At 44.7% G+C, this 14,997-nt stretch overlaps 1 protein-coding gene across 1 annotated transcript in view; it reads right to left on the reverse strand.

Moving 5' to 3' along the window:
* Positions 1-9,741: 9,741 nt before the first annotated feature.
* TCERG1L (transcription elongation regulator 1 like) overlaps positions 9,742-14,997 on the reverse strand; it is a gene marked incomplete at its 5' end in the record, with an annotated part of 91,039 nt that continues 85,783 nt past the window's right edge. The window contains 2 exons of the mRNA XM_026851568.1: positions 9,742-10,710; positions 12,897-13,015. Of these exons, the coding sequence (XP_026707369.1) occupies positions 10,554-10,710; positions 12,897-13,015 (276 nt within the window). The remainder of the gene's footprint in view (positions 10,711-12,896; positions 13,016-14,997) is intronic.

Consider the following 14,997-nt stretch of genomic DNA (forward strand, 5'->3'; position numbering starts at 1 on the left):
CCCACCCCCCCACCCCACTTCAACTGCTTCTCAGCGGAGCTGAAGGAACGGCCAGGTCTCAAAGACGCAGTAATACACTCAGACAGAAGAGTAAGATCCAGCAGAAGCAGCCCAGGGAGCCAACCTACGTTTTAGTTCCTCGCTGGTCTGAGGAGGACGGGAGGGGCCTCCCGGAGCCACTCACCCTGCCCAGAAAGGCCGTTTGCTGGAGGTGGTAGCCAGGAAGGGTTTTGCCCAGGCTGTGTCTGCGGCCAAGGCGCCCCCCAGCTCTGACCAACGGTCCCTCCCTTAACGCGGTAGCACTGTTCTGACGCCGCTCCCCTCCAACAAAGAGCCACGTGCAGTCGGAGGACACCGAGACGCCTCCCCCGGGTCAGCACCCATCAGCACTCGCTGCTGGTTTCGGCTGCGACGCGCCCGTCAGCATCCCACGGGGCTGAAACCCAACAGGTTCTCTGTCCAGGGGGGTTAAACAGCCAAATGAAAGAGGAGAGCGAGCTCTCCAGTGGTCTGTAAATAATACATTTCAATTAAGGCCTGAATTTCACCTTAGGCCACTTACAAAAACTTATGAATGAATTAAAGGCCTTTAATCTCCTTTAGGATTAGAAGTATTCAACGGCAACAGAGCGGCAAGAAAAAACATTGCACGTTGTGCTGCCAAAACCAGCTCATTAGCATCGCTCGAGTCCTTCTAAAGATTCTATTTTTGCTATTTTATGACCTTCCAAACATTTCTTTCAGCATCCAACCGTATTTCCTCTAATCATGGCCAAGCTTTGGCACAGCCCCCTCTGCCTCTTGGTGCCTGGCACCCCGCTCCAAGCACACTCTTCACTCTGAGAAGCACCATCAGATGCTGCAGGTAAGAGGATTCCCCCCACTTCGTACCAACATCACAGCTGCTCCGAATGTTGTTGAGAAAATATCAGCGGCTCTTGTTAAAAAAAAATAAAGCCACGCTGTTGCAATTTGTAAGCAGATCTATGCAGGTTAGACATACCAACCTCCAGTTGACAATATTTGAATTATTTAATCAATATTGCATTCTTTTAGGATGGAAAAAATATCACATCTTACAGAAAATTGCTTTTAATACAAACAACAACAAAAAAAAAAAAAACACCAAAACCCAGGCCTTGAAAGTCTCAGCCTACCGTGCTTACAATCACAGCCTTTTGAGACGTAGAAGGTCTTCATTAAAAATGCTCTTTAAAGTTAAATATATTCTTGTTTTTCATGCAGTGCTTGTTCCAGGCAGAAACGCTGCTTTCCTGTGATGTGTGCCAGGGAAAAGCTTTTCTCTTCAAAGTAAGGAAAGGAGGAATACATAAAAAAGAGACATCTTACTTCATCGGGTGAAGCCTGATCTAAGAGGACAGCAAGGGGATGCCTGCAGCTTGCCCCCAGCCACCGCACCGGGCTGCCCCGGCTTTCCTGACGCTCACCCCGCCTTCTCCCTTCCTTGCCGAGTCTTCAGCTGCTTTTTGGGCAGTCAAGGCTTGATTTAGTATCAACAGCAGTTTATGCTGCTCACAAAGTTGGGGAAAGTTGGTGAAGAATGTATCCTCTAGCAGGCGCCCCTCGAAGCTGTTTTATTTCTCTCTGTGTATCTGAGGAGGAGACACTGCAGAAGTCTGAGGGAGAGTCGGTGAAGGTTCTCCTCTCAGGAAGGACAACACTCGAATTTAAACCCACCACAATTGTACTCTGCCATGAAAGCAACAAGGGAGAGGATTTAACAAGAGAGCTGCTCCAGCTGAATACCCCATCTAAAAATTACTAACAAAAGGTGATGCTAGGTTAAGAACAGGTTTGATAAATGCTGGGAGTTGCATAAAAGAGCTAGTTAGTTATATATAAGGAAAAGAAAAAAAGAAAACAAAACCAACCAAATCATTTTGACTGGTTAATCCGAAAGGGGTTTGGTTCAAAGTCAATGACACCTAAAGACAAAGAGATTCCAACAGGCAGACGTGGAAAAATTCATTTAGAAAGATATAGAGTAGTCCTAGTACCAGAGTAACTTGTATGTGGAGTAGAAGTGGAGGCTCTTCAATTGAAAAGCTGCCTGAAGTTTACAAGAACAAGTATTTACAAGGACAGGGCTTTTTTCTCTCTAGATAGATAGCAAGCTCAAAGAAGGGGGAGTGTTCAGAGCTTGCAAATAATAATAATAAAAAAGGCTGAATTGGCAAGGTTTTTTTTTTTTTTTTTTTTTTTTAATCAGAGGCTAACTCAAGAAAAATCAACTACAGGAAGGCATGATGTATAGCTTGAAAATAATTTTCAGAGCTAAATACTGACAAATTATTCAGCAGAAATAGAAGAAAAATGGGGATGTGTTGTGCTTTTCAGTGAAGATGAGGACAGAAACAGCCTATCGAACTGCAATTTAAAAAAAAAAAAAAAAAAAGAACCAAAAAAAAACCCCAACCCTTCCTTTTTCTCCCCAAAGCTGAACCCCTGGATATGGAAATACAATGGGTGAGATATGAGTTTGAAGCAAACACAAACAGTCCTGACACAAAGGGGAAGGAGCAGCTCAGGGCGAGGAGCAGCCGAGCGGAGCCACTCACGGCTTCATGACCCGACTCACACCCAAGAGGCTTCATGGCAGAAACTCATCCCTTGGCAGAGGGCGAACAGCCAGGGGAAACGTTCCACAGTAAGAAATGTGAGATCAGGCACCTGGGGATTAACTTATGCCAAAACAAAGGCAGAAACTCGAAAGACTTAAATTTCCCTTACACCTGTGTGGTACCTGCATCCGATTATCCCGTTTTGCTGCGATCGCTGACAAAACCTCCGCAGATACGAGCAGTGGTAGGTGCAAAGAAAAGCTGAGGGACAACTGCAAAAAAATGAGCGTCCATCCTGAGGGGCTGGAGGAAACTGCCTTACTCCGGAGGAGAGACGGCAGGGCGGGGGCACTGCCTCCCACACACCAGCAAGCACTAAAGGAGGGAAAGAACGACTGGTATGCATTTTCTGTGGTTATGTTTCAACTGGGAGTTAGATAAAAAAAATAACACTGTCAGCATGAAAGGAATGAAGTCTGGGAAGGTGTCAGGCGTCTCTGCAGGGATGCAGAACAGGGAAGAGCTGAGAAGTGAAGACCCAAGTCCCTGCTTTGCTGCTTTCCAGATTTCCAGATTTAAGCATTTATGACCCAAGAGGTGAAGCCTGCCTCTGCTGATGTCAGCAGGAACTTCAACAAAACCCTTTATCTACACGTTAGTGTAAGGTTATCCGTTATCAGGAGATTTGGATGTTTAGAAAAATTTAAACCTACTGTTCTCAGTGTCACATACTTTCAGCCAAGCCAGCAACTGCGGCAGCCCGTGTGCTGACGCCCAGAAGTTGGGCTCCCAGCATCCCACACACCCGCCCGTTTCATTTACACAGCTGTCAATACATACTTCACCTTGTATCTTCAGAAAACAGGTTAACACACACCAAAACCACAGACAGGTATCTGCAGGGTTTTGCACTAATATCTCCCTCCGCTGCCCAGTATAGGATGCTGAAGAAAAAAAAAAAAAAAAAAAAAAAAAAAAAAAAAAAAGCAAGCGCCCAGTTTATGGTAATTTTGACAAACTGTAAAGCATTAGTCAGGGGTAGGCCAAGTATCTAGTTTACTATCTCAAGGCAACTCTTCACAAACTCTCCAAAATACTCTGAATCAGCTTCAGATCTCTCCCTGCAGAAAGGGGCAGAACCGGGTCCCCTTTCTGAGACAAAGCAGTTTTTAGACATTTCTAGGTGCTGCCCTGATTTCCTTCCCAGTGTGATGACGTTATTAAATATAACAACCTCCAGACAAGTAAAAGGAAGAAAACCATGAAAAACTGTCTGGCTACAGAACAGCCCCGACACAAGCAAACTTGCCAGAAGTGTATTCATTATGAAAAGCATGTGGAGAGGCAACAATTCTGGATGTCACAGCCACTGCTGAAGAAATACAATATATAGATATTTCATTGACGGTTGGAAGGATAAATCAAGTTAAATTGCTCACAGAAGCAAACCCAAAGCATCTTGCTGTGAATCTAGAAAAGTAAATTCGTAGTCTCTTGGGAACGTTGCCATCATTTGTTTTCATTTCTTTGACTTCTCTTCATTTATGCTAGAGATTAGCTCTCCCAACAATGATCACAGCAATATAAAAACGTGTTCCCAGAGGAACAGGATGAAAGTAATATTTACCAAAGTAAACCCAAGTGAAGAAATCAAAATAGGAAGAACTAAGTTTAAAAAAAAAAAAAAAAAAAAATCCACAAACCACAAACTACTTAGGAAAGGGAAACAAAATGAGTTTAACTGTTGCTGAACCACTAAACGTCTACCCCCAAATCTGTAGCCTTGTCAGGAGGCCAAAAATCAGAGCAAAACCTCAAGTCAAAACCCACAAAAACCTGCCAGCAGCCTTTTGTACACTTCCACATTGCCCATATTGCTCAGAATGTATTCACCAAGTACCATAATTTTCACTTTTCCAAAAGAGAAAAAGCCCTGAGGTTATCACCTTTTATCTCATTTATCTCACTTTCTAGACAAATATAATTCTGCTAAGGATGTAAACAAAACAAAATTACTCTTGAAACAACATTACTCAAGCTAAGTGATTATTAGTATTTTATCATCATGTGAAGCTAACACGCAACAAGCTCAAGCCTTTGGCAGTCCATTTCACCTCAACTTAGTTTCAAATTGCAACTTCCTTAATTTTTAGCTTTTTTTTTTTTTTTCCCCCCCACAGGGGAGGGTAAAAACCAGAGCTGCGTGCGGATACATACCCTGTAGTCAGCTCAAATTCATTCTTCTTCCTCAAGTGGTTTCCCAATGACCCAACCAACATATAAATGTCCTGTTCTGGGTATTTTTTTGAGGTTTCAGGGCCATTCTCTCTACACTGTTCATTGAACTGAAAACCATTATACGCTTTGTAATGTGTTTGGGTTTTGTTGGTTTTGTTTTTTTTTTTTTTTTTTTCTAACTTGAAAATTGAGACAGAGACATCCTAAAACCCCCAAGGTACTTACTGGAGCAAAAGAACACCAAGTCCATCACAGATATGATGAACTTACTGGAGGCTCCACGGAGAAGCCAGGAAACCCGCACCCGGATAAACACGGCGTGTGAGCAGAGGGGCAGAACCCTGTGCCCAGCACACGCGGCCGGGCAGGGGCGAGAGCAGCCTCGAGGCATGAGCTAACCCGGGCTCTTGTCCCATCCCGAGACTGGGTATTGCTCAAACAGAGCCAACTGTTTCTAATATAGATTTTCCAGGAAAAATAAAAAGTATATACAGCGCTGTCCATGGGGGTCAAGCCATAAAGGGCTTAAATTGCAGGAAGAGAAGTTCACGCTGGAAGAGGAAAACCTTTCCTGCTAAGAGTAGTTAGACCAGGGAATGAATTGCCTGGGGACCTCTGAAATCTCTTTCTGCAGGTTAAGAGAACCAAAGCAGCCAAGTGCTTGTCAGGAAGGATTACACACAGCAAGCTGCTGGGCACAGGGAAGGGCTCAGAGGAACAGGGGGGTGGTGTTTCCCCCCCGCCAGTATTCCAAGTTTAATTTCCATGACTCTCTCAGCAAAGCAGACCCTGGTTTACTGAAACACAGCGGCGTTGAACAAATGCTACAGGATCAAAATCTTTTCATTTTGATAAAGAGTTTTTCCGATCCCCAGAAATCCAAAATGCTGAAAGTTTCACCAAGACGAGCAGCTTCTTTCTGAAGGTGCATGAGCTCATCCTGGCTGCCCGCATCCCCAAACTCATGTTTAGTTCTGTCCCTTGCTGCTACGGCAGGCCTGGACTCTGCTGCTAATTGCATTTCATTTTCTTGGCACTTTAAAACACAGCAAAGGCTTTCCTCCTCTTGCAACAAAGAAAGACTAATTAAAAATCTTGTTGAAGAGTCTGTTTATTTTTCTACTTTTTCCCCCCCTGTAGAAATAGCAGATTCAAGGCTGTTATGCAGCTTTATTGGCTCCTTTAGGACCACTTAGGGTCTTTCCAGAATTTTTTTCTAACTTTACCAACAACAGAAAAGGAAAACATCCCTCACACATACCTTTTTTTCTTCAAGGATCTAGTAAAATTTGACTTTTTTTCTATTTTCAACAGCCAGACCATCAGTGCTCAACTCAGACTCAGGAGAAATGGGGCCAGCACCCCCGCCCCAAGCCCTCTCCTCTCGCCCAGCCCTGGCCCAGGTGATGCCCAGCTGTGACCAGGGCAGGGCAGGGCAGACTCACCTGAGCCCACAAGCTGAGAAATGGCTGCAGGGAAGTTTAAGCCTTCATAGGCTCAGGCTCGGTACTTACCTCCAGTTTAACAGATGTGTGTAGTTGTGAAAGGCTGGCTGAGTGTTTCTCGCTGTTGGGGGTCAAAAATTCCCCACGTGTGAGTTGGAGATCCCTTGGTGGAGGGTCTCGGAGGTGATCAGGCTGTTGTAAACAGGTCAGGGTTACAAAAGCAGCGTTGGGTTAGAGGAAGATGGGAGGAAACCCTACACCTGGGATAAACGAATCCCCCTTGTCAATCCACCCATGCCAGGTGATCCTGGTAAACCCAGATTTAAAAGATGGATTGCACTTGTTTTAATGTGACAGGTATCAGGAAACACGGGATTCCTGATGATTAAATAATTTGTAACGAAATAATTTGAACAATCCAGTCACAATCCACCCAGAGTGCAACACTCTTGAAACAATTCTAGAATGAAAATCCAACAGTTACTCCATAATGAGATTTTCCTCTTGGTTACCCAGATAAAAGGAAGAGCACCCTTATTTTAGAAGGCAAAAAAGAAAATCCTGTAAATTACCTCCTAATTCATGAAAATTAGTTTATTCTGATTTGTTCTTGTGGGGTTGTTCAGGTTTAGCTTACCCCCTCCTCGCGTGATCGTGAAGAATGAGCTCTTCTAGACCGAACTCTGCTGGCCAAAGCCTGAGGCTTTTAGGGTTCTTTTTTTCCGTCTTACATTAGCACCTCCTTGTCTCCTCTAGCACCAAGGCTGCGCTCCCCTGGTCCAGCTGCCTCCACATCAGAAAGCTCCACTCAGAGCCATTCCCGACGAGGTCTGGCCGGCGACGCAAGGGTAGGCAGGTCGGTTTGTCTGTCCGCGCGCAAGGCGCTTCAAGGGGCCATCCCAGCGCATGACAGTTCGGATATATTGCAGAAACAAAATAACTAATTCTGGAAAAAATGGTATTTCCTGAGAAAAACAACCAGCTCTGGCCACCTAACGGAGCCCAATGCTTCTCCGAGTGCCCCGAAGGAGCTCGGAGCTGTGTGCGCTCTGTGAGCTGCGCCAGAGCTCCCCCCGGCGCGCGGGCAGCGGTGCTGGGGGTGGTGAATCACCCCCGAGGTGAGCTCCCCGGCACGGACAGAGCTGTCGTTTCCTACAGCCGCCCTATGCCGTTCAGGTGAGACGGTCACGGATTTTGTGGCCGGGATCGTGTGGGATTTCCAGCTCTGCCCCGCAGTTACCCCCAGGGACAGGGCGACAGGGCGCAGAGTCCTCCTGCGCCTCCCCGGTCCCACCACCCAGCTGCTCCCCGGGAAGCACAACCGGACCAAGCACCAGGCCTCCTTTTCCTCTAAGAGCTGCTGGATTCGGCAGCAGGAACAGTCTCATCTTCCAGTGCCTGGAGCCCAGAGCAGCTTCGCCTCGAACCTCGACAGCAACGGCCTCACCCCATCATCTGCAGGACAAACTGACAGACCCGGAGCCGAGCGCTAGGACCTGTCAAAGGCACTTGCAACCTTCAAGGCCTTCCTGAGGGTAGTTATACTTTATTAAAGTAGTATGATTATAAACAATAACAATTAGAATAAGAATATTAACAGCTATTTTATATATATATATATATATATATATTATACCAATCCAAAGGATAACTTGGTAGAGCAAGAAGCACCTCTATTTGTATCAGACTGTACTAAAAACTTGTGAGAGGTTTTTCTCTGCCATGTTAGACGTGAATGTTAATTCATTTATATTCGCAATGCTAACGTGTGTATTTTGATAAAGTCATTTTTTCTTGCCTATTAATAACACGAGAGGAGAATGTTTTAATTTGAGGCACCTGAAGTGAGATTAGGATTTGTTAAGGGTGTTGTGAAATGAACAAGTCATAAAAATATTATTTTGGGAGTAGATCACACACTTCCACAAACTCGAAGCACTTCTCTGAAGGTATTTTACCTTGGTAATTATCAGTGTTTTGTGCTAAAAGGTGCTGTAATAGACACAACTTCCTTCTGTTGCGCCACGGGGCTAGTCGCGTTTATTTTAATATTCCTTCATTTTAAATATAAGAAAACACAGACGAACTTGGAGGCTTTCTAACAGGTACAGATCACCACCACCACTTGTGTGTCACGGAATTTCACAAGAAAACCAAACACGTTATCCATTCACTATCACACTCGCGTCACGATGCAGATTTCTGACACTGTCAGGAAATGCTAAAATCAAGAAGAATCCCCAACATGGTAATACCCCATTTTATTCATATTTGAAATAGGGGATGGCAGCGTAGGGTCTAGATAGGCACAATCATTTAAACCAGACAACACCAAAAGGGGTACCAGCCAGTGACATGGAAAAGCTTTCAGTCATAAAAGCCAGATCTCGTTGGTTTTCTGCATCTTTTTTTTTTTTTAAAAAAAAAAAAAGGAAAATTTGCAAAGCCTTATGAAAACCCCTGTGAAGTCTGTCTTCAGGTCTACTGGAAGTCCTACACCTTTTTTCTGGGTCACCGCTGCCTAGTCCTACCACAGCTACAAGCGAACAGCATTTGTCTCTGCATAATTCCTGCAGGACTCCCGACTCCCAGAGGGCTGGGAACAAACCAGCCTCTTCCAGTGACGTAAAAATAATTGTGAAATCAAGGTGTAAGTGAGCAGCTACACCAAGTCTTGCCAGCCCTGTAAAATCCAATTGCACGTCCCAGCTCGCCCTGCAGCTCGCTCGGTCCTGAAGCACATCCCTCCCTTGCAGAGGTGAGAGAAACTGGCAGCGTCTGTTTAACCTGGTAACGCTGACTCAGCAACGCGTTTCCTCGCTCCCACCAACCGCAACTTTGCGTCGGGTCTTGCTCTCACAGAAATAAATTACTTTTTTTTTTTTTTTTTTTTTTTTTTTTTTTGGTGTAGAAGTTTGAAACTCTACACACTTTCTAAAACACATTTTACGCTGAGTACTCTTCTTTGAATTGAGTTCATTTTTCCAACGCGTTTAGAAAATACCCTTTATTTCCTTGATTATAAAAAACATCCAGCACACATCTAAAGAAAAAATTACCATGGGTTGGAGAAAATATCAACATCACTCCTCGCAGATAGAAATCTATAAATCTGATGAGTAATAACTCAAAAATTTGGTCGGCTGAGGCAATTATGATGATCAGAGAGGAGAGTGCGTCATTCCTCCAGCTTAAGGGGAGGAGTATACTGATGTTCAGTGGAGCTGTACTGGTTTACTCTGATATCCCACCTGCGCAGCCGGAGACTATTTTGCCCTCGGTATGCTCAGATATTGATACTCCGCCTGGTGTTAGTGCAATTTGCACACAAATCCTGAGCGGTGGGAACTCTCTCTGGTTTTCCATCTCTCATGTAAAAACCATGAGACCTGCATTACTTCACCCAATATTTCAGAAAGTTTAGAAACTTAACAACCGCACCCCACCCCACCCCCGAAAATTGGCTTAAAATATTTATTAAAAAAGTTAAATATTTATTTATACAAATATGATGAGAAAAATCTCATGCAGACTTTTCACATACAGTAACGTAATCCAAATCATACTGGGATGGTTTTACAAAATAACTTCTTTTCAGAGCTGACGGAGAAGTGCTGCTGTCGCCTGGGGGGCTGAAAGCACCGTTCACGGTCATTAGGAAGTGATTTCTGAAACTTAAAGATGAGTTTTCCTATGGAACATATGCCAAGATTTTCACACTCTTCACTAAGATTAACAATTAATACCTTGTTACTACTACTCAGAGAACTGGACAGAGACGTATGAACACCGGGTGATGAATTCCTGCACGCCACCGCGCCTCTAAACACTTTATGTTAATGCATAAAGTTGCCGAAGATTGCATTAGATAATTCCCCTAAATGATGAAAATATCTTGAGATTGTTATGGATGGCATCTGCTTCTGCTTAATTACAAATCTGCATTGGATTCATAATTTGTGTATATTACAAGTAATTTGCATAATTAAAACAATTAAGGGATTGACATATCATGGCAATTAGAAATGCATCAAACTCTGGATGTTGTACAAAAGAGAGCTTCAATATGAAACATTAATTCTTTGAGAACAAAATATCCTTCAGATTCCTGCAGAACAACCTTCACAAATTCAATACATGTTCAATAAACTCCGCTTAGAGAAAGTTTTTCTCCGGGATATCCGCTTCCTCGTCAAGCTGTTTAACCCCGAACGCTTTAGCCTTCATTTGAATTTCTTACTGCAGTCACAGCATGGACTTGTGTATTTATTGCCAGTTTCAGGAGGTTTTATCTCATTTTCCGTAGCCTTATCCTGTTTTCTTTGTCCCTCTTTTTAAGAATAAGTATGAACTGATTGAAAAAATGCTCTTGGTCCTTCTTCTTCTGCACAAGCCGAAACCGCTGATCTCTTCCATATTTCTCTGCGAATTCTTTAAAAGTTGTTCTACAGAAGAAAAAAAAAAAAAAAAAAAAAAAAAAAAAAAAAAAAAAAAAAAAAAAAAAAAAGACATTTTAAAGCTGTGCCTTTGTCAGCCTACTCTCAGACTCTTTGATCCAGATCTCACTTAACTTTTCATACGGGCACCAAAACCAAGGGGTGTTCTGGGGAAGGTTTGATGGGAACGTGACGGTAAACCCAGGACAAGGGAGGCGAGACCACGCCACCGCTGCCTGAGCTTTGGACTCATGGAGCAGCCTGCACTGGTTTACTTCCATCTTTTGGGTTTAGAAAATTCTGGGCGATAGCAGGCAGGACGGTTTTTCATCATCAACACAGGATTTGCTACAGCACAGGTTACTGCGGCTTTAATCTATGCCTGCTGGTCCTTATGGCCAGTATCTCAATAATTAGAGCAAACTCACCTGTGCCAAACAAAACAAACACATTTTGACTGACAGCAGCGCACGGCACCTTACGAAACATCACCCGAGTTTCTAAATACAGCAAAAAATTAATTGTAACGTTGAGTGAGGGGCACTGTGCAACTGAAACCCAAGGGCAGCTTTGCCTGAGGATTTCCTCGCCAGTTCCCCGTGTACGCACGGTACCTGGGACCAGAAACATTCCCTGGTTTTCCTGCCTGGACGCTGTTGCCAATCCCAGTACAAGCCCATGGGCCGGGTCTGAGAGCAGCACGGCGGCGCCAGGAAGAACTGGCACCATGATTTACCAAGCAGCAAGGGTTTTTTTATTTAAACTCCTGGACTTTTTCTATTTCCAAGGTGTACATTCTTCCAGCAGTGTTTTCTAGCTTAACTTTCTTCTCGGTTGCGTTCACAGCACCACGAGAAATGATGGAAGACTGTGGTTAATGACGGGGAGGAGGGAAGCGATGACGCTGGGAAGGGCAGAGCCACGGCCCCGAGACCACGGGCAGGCAGCACAGCCCCACCCCGGCGTGGAGCCCCGAGCTACCCGGCCTGATCCTGCCTGGATTTACAAGAGGAGCCGATCAGCCCTGTCAACCCCGGGGGGCACAGCGGGGATGCCCCGGGCCCTCGGGTTTCCGCCCTCGCACCCCCCATCCCAACCCCAGATCCGTGCCCTTACCGTGCTCTGCCACTTGGATCTTGCAATCCTTATGGCTGGCTGAATTAGGGCTCTAAATAATATGTACATTTGTAACAGTCACTTGGGGAAAGGTCTGTTCTCTTTTTACTGGGAATATTTTTGATTTATTTATCTCACTGCGTATCAAAATCACGCCAGAGATGCAGGTAGATGATGCTGCGGGCTCACAGCCAGCTCAGCAAACACATCAACAGGTGAGATGTTCTCTGTCCCTTAGGCCAGCACGATGTTGCCCTTGCAGGCTGAAAACATCGTTGCTGGAACCAGCACTTAGCTCCTGCGTTAGCCCGGAATATCCTCAGTTTTGTTGTAAAAAGCTTGTGATAATTATTACTCCTGGAGAGCCTGATGTGTTGTTTGTATCTACGTGTCTAGGCAGGTAGTGCCGTATAATTACCCGCATATTTTAGTAGAGAAAACTATAATTTCTTAGTTCCAACAGTTTAATCAGATTTATAATATATAAACCTTAATTTTAATATAATTTACAAAAGCGAAAGCTCTATCCTAAGCTCTGCGTTCACCATGGCAGTTTTGGATCCACTGCTTAAAAAGCAATGTAGAAAAATAATTATTGCATCGCACGCTTTATTTTAATTTAGTGATATGGCATTAATACTCAATTTGCTAAATTATATTTCCCTTCCATCAAAAAACAAAGCCAAATACAGTTTTTCGCTAGTTACACCTGTGTGCCTAATATCAATGAGATTTAACGTTCAGGTATTGATTTTATATAACTAATATACGTGTGTGTGTGTGTGTGTTCTCTAATGACAGCATACATAGGCAGATAAATGCGTTACGCTAAATATTACACATTCTGAGAGGAAAAAAAAAAAAAAAAGGAACGGAGAGAGAGATGGAATGCTCCCTTTTGCAGTAATGCAACAGAAAATTGTAAAATATTAGGGAAGAAATGTCAACAGAGTGTTGTAAGAAGGGATGTACCCGCCTGCTGTGAAGAGTACGCTCAGTGTCACGGCACTCTGGGGCTGATAAGCACAGGCTAAATGAGAAAGCTTATCTCAACAAATCTTCATAAGGCGATGCCATACCTTGGCGATAACTTGGATTCTTCAAGGAGCTTTTTAAATTCTTCTTTGGCTAACAACAATTTATTTTTCTTCTCTTTGTACTCTTCTCTGATCCTGGTCTTGACAAACTGTTCAAATATCTTTCCAAAAAAGGGAAACAAGATACAGTATTTATTAACAAAGCCTTTATGGTGTTTACGCCTGATCAAAGGGCTGTCAGTCTCAGAACTGCAGTTCTTATCTGCCCTCGGCACCGGCTGACCCGTACGCAGCTCAGCCTGCCTCATGCAGCACTGCCCGCGTGTCCTCACAAAATAGGTATCTGGAAAAAAAAGTGTCATTTGCACAGATAACATCTTCATTCAAACATCGAGTGCAACATAAATCAAAATTTTATGACTTCAGCGTCTTTCTCGCAATTTCATGCCTCGAGCATTATTTCTGTGCATCTGTAGAACTGACTGCAGTTATTTAGTTTGGATCTTGCATCTTTCCCAACTTGCTGGAATTCCTGAAAATGTCTATAACGCTAAACGTCAATATTCTGTAGGTTACCCCAAAAAAAGCCTGAAAACCTTTCAAATCAGTTGTCAAAAACCCCGAGCTTACACACGAGCCTCCGAACACATACACCCAAAAGCTTTAATGCATTTGGAACTGTTGACAACCTTCCTCTAACAGCATTTGGCAGCTAAACACGCAGCAGGGCACTCAGCATCAGCGGTTTGGGCGTCTTGAAAAGGAGTTTACTATGTCACAAAATTCTGCCAAGTGCTTTAATCACATTTTTAATACCAAAAACCTGGCCCCACTGGTTTCACGCTCTGAAAAGTGTGGTCCGCTAAGCTGTGGAATGAAAGGAGCTGCTCCTCAAAATGCCATTCGCTTTCCATATTCACCATCCTTTTCACCACAAATTACATACATTAAATATGATTACTGTGGTTACTACCACAGCTGCCTTCTCGTCAGCCATGAGGATGCACAGGTGCAAGTCTAGATTTTATGAGAGCTGAAGTAACCAAATTACAACCGGTATTTAGTATGGAATGATGGAAAGGGCGGAAACAGCACTGGAAAAAGAAAACATCGAAAAATGGCCATGAAAGAAGTGCTATGAAAAACCCAGGAAATCTAAATATGTTGTAATGTATGCAATTGCATAGGCTGGGTGTACGAGGAGATGGAAAAAATGGAACAAATGAAGTAGGTGACACTGTTATTGCTTGCCTTTCTTCTACCAGTGAAGCTATTAGGAAGGTAATAAATCAAAATTAACAGATAGTTCATTATATTAATGCAGTTGCTCTTTTACCCTTCATTGTTCCTTACTTAAACACAGTAGCATCTTCCAGCTGTTAATAACCCCCCGGTAAATGTTGGTAAGGAAGCAGGGCAAGGCACAGAGGTTCAATACAGATCGTTCTGCTCCTCGGGCCGTGCGCGGGCACCCCCGGCAGCACAGCCCCCGCCTGGGGTCAGACCCACTGCAGCACAGGGGCAAGCTCCCTCAGAGGCTTGCAGATCACAGAATCCCAGACTGGTTTGGGTTGGGAGGGAGCTTACAGCCCACCCAGTGCCACCCCCTGCCCCGGGCAGGGCCACCTTCCACCAGCCCAGGGTGCCCAAAGCCCCGTCCAACCCGGCCTCGAACCCTGCCAGGGAGGGGGCAGCCACAGCTTCTCTGGGCAGCCTGTGCCGGGGCCTCACCCCCTCACAGGGGAGAATTTCTGCCCTAGACCTGACCTAAATCTGCCCTCTGCCAGGTTAAACCCGTCACCCCTCGTCCTATGGCCACAGGCCCTATTGTCTGTCCCCACCTTTCTCACAAGCCCCTTCCAGCCCTGGGGGGCCGCTCTAAGGTCTCCCCGCAGCCTTCTCTCCTCCAGCTGAACCCCCCAACTCTCTCAGCCTGTCCTCACAGGGGTTCTCCAGCCCCCCCAGCATCTCCGTGGCCTCCTCTGGCCCCGCTGGAGCAGGTCCGTGTCCTTCTGCTGTTGGTGGCCCAGAGCTGGACCCAGCACTCCACATCACAGTCAAAACACTTTCCCTACCCTTTACATGGAAACAAAAAAATACTGTACAGCCAGCCATGCTCCAGCTCTCCTCTCCTCTCCTCTCC

This window comes from Athene cunicularia (assembly GCF_003259725.1).
Source record: "Athene cunicularia isolate RWA chromosome 6 unlocalized genomic scaffold, athCun1 chr6_part1, whole genome shotgun sequence".
In the NCBI taxonomy this organism is placed as follows: domain Eukaryota; kingdom Metazoa; phylum Chordata; class Aves; order Strigiformes; family Strigidae; genus Athene; species Athene cunicularia.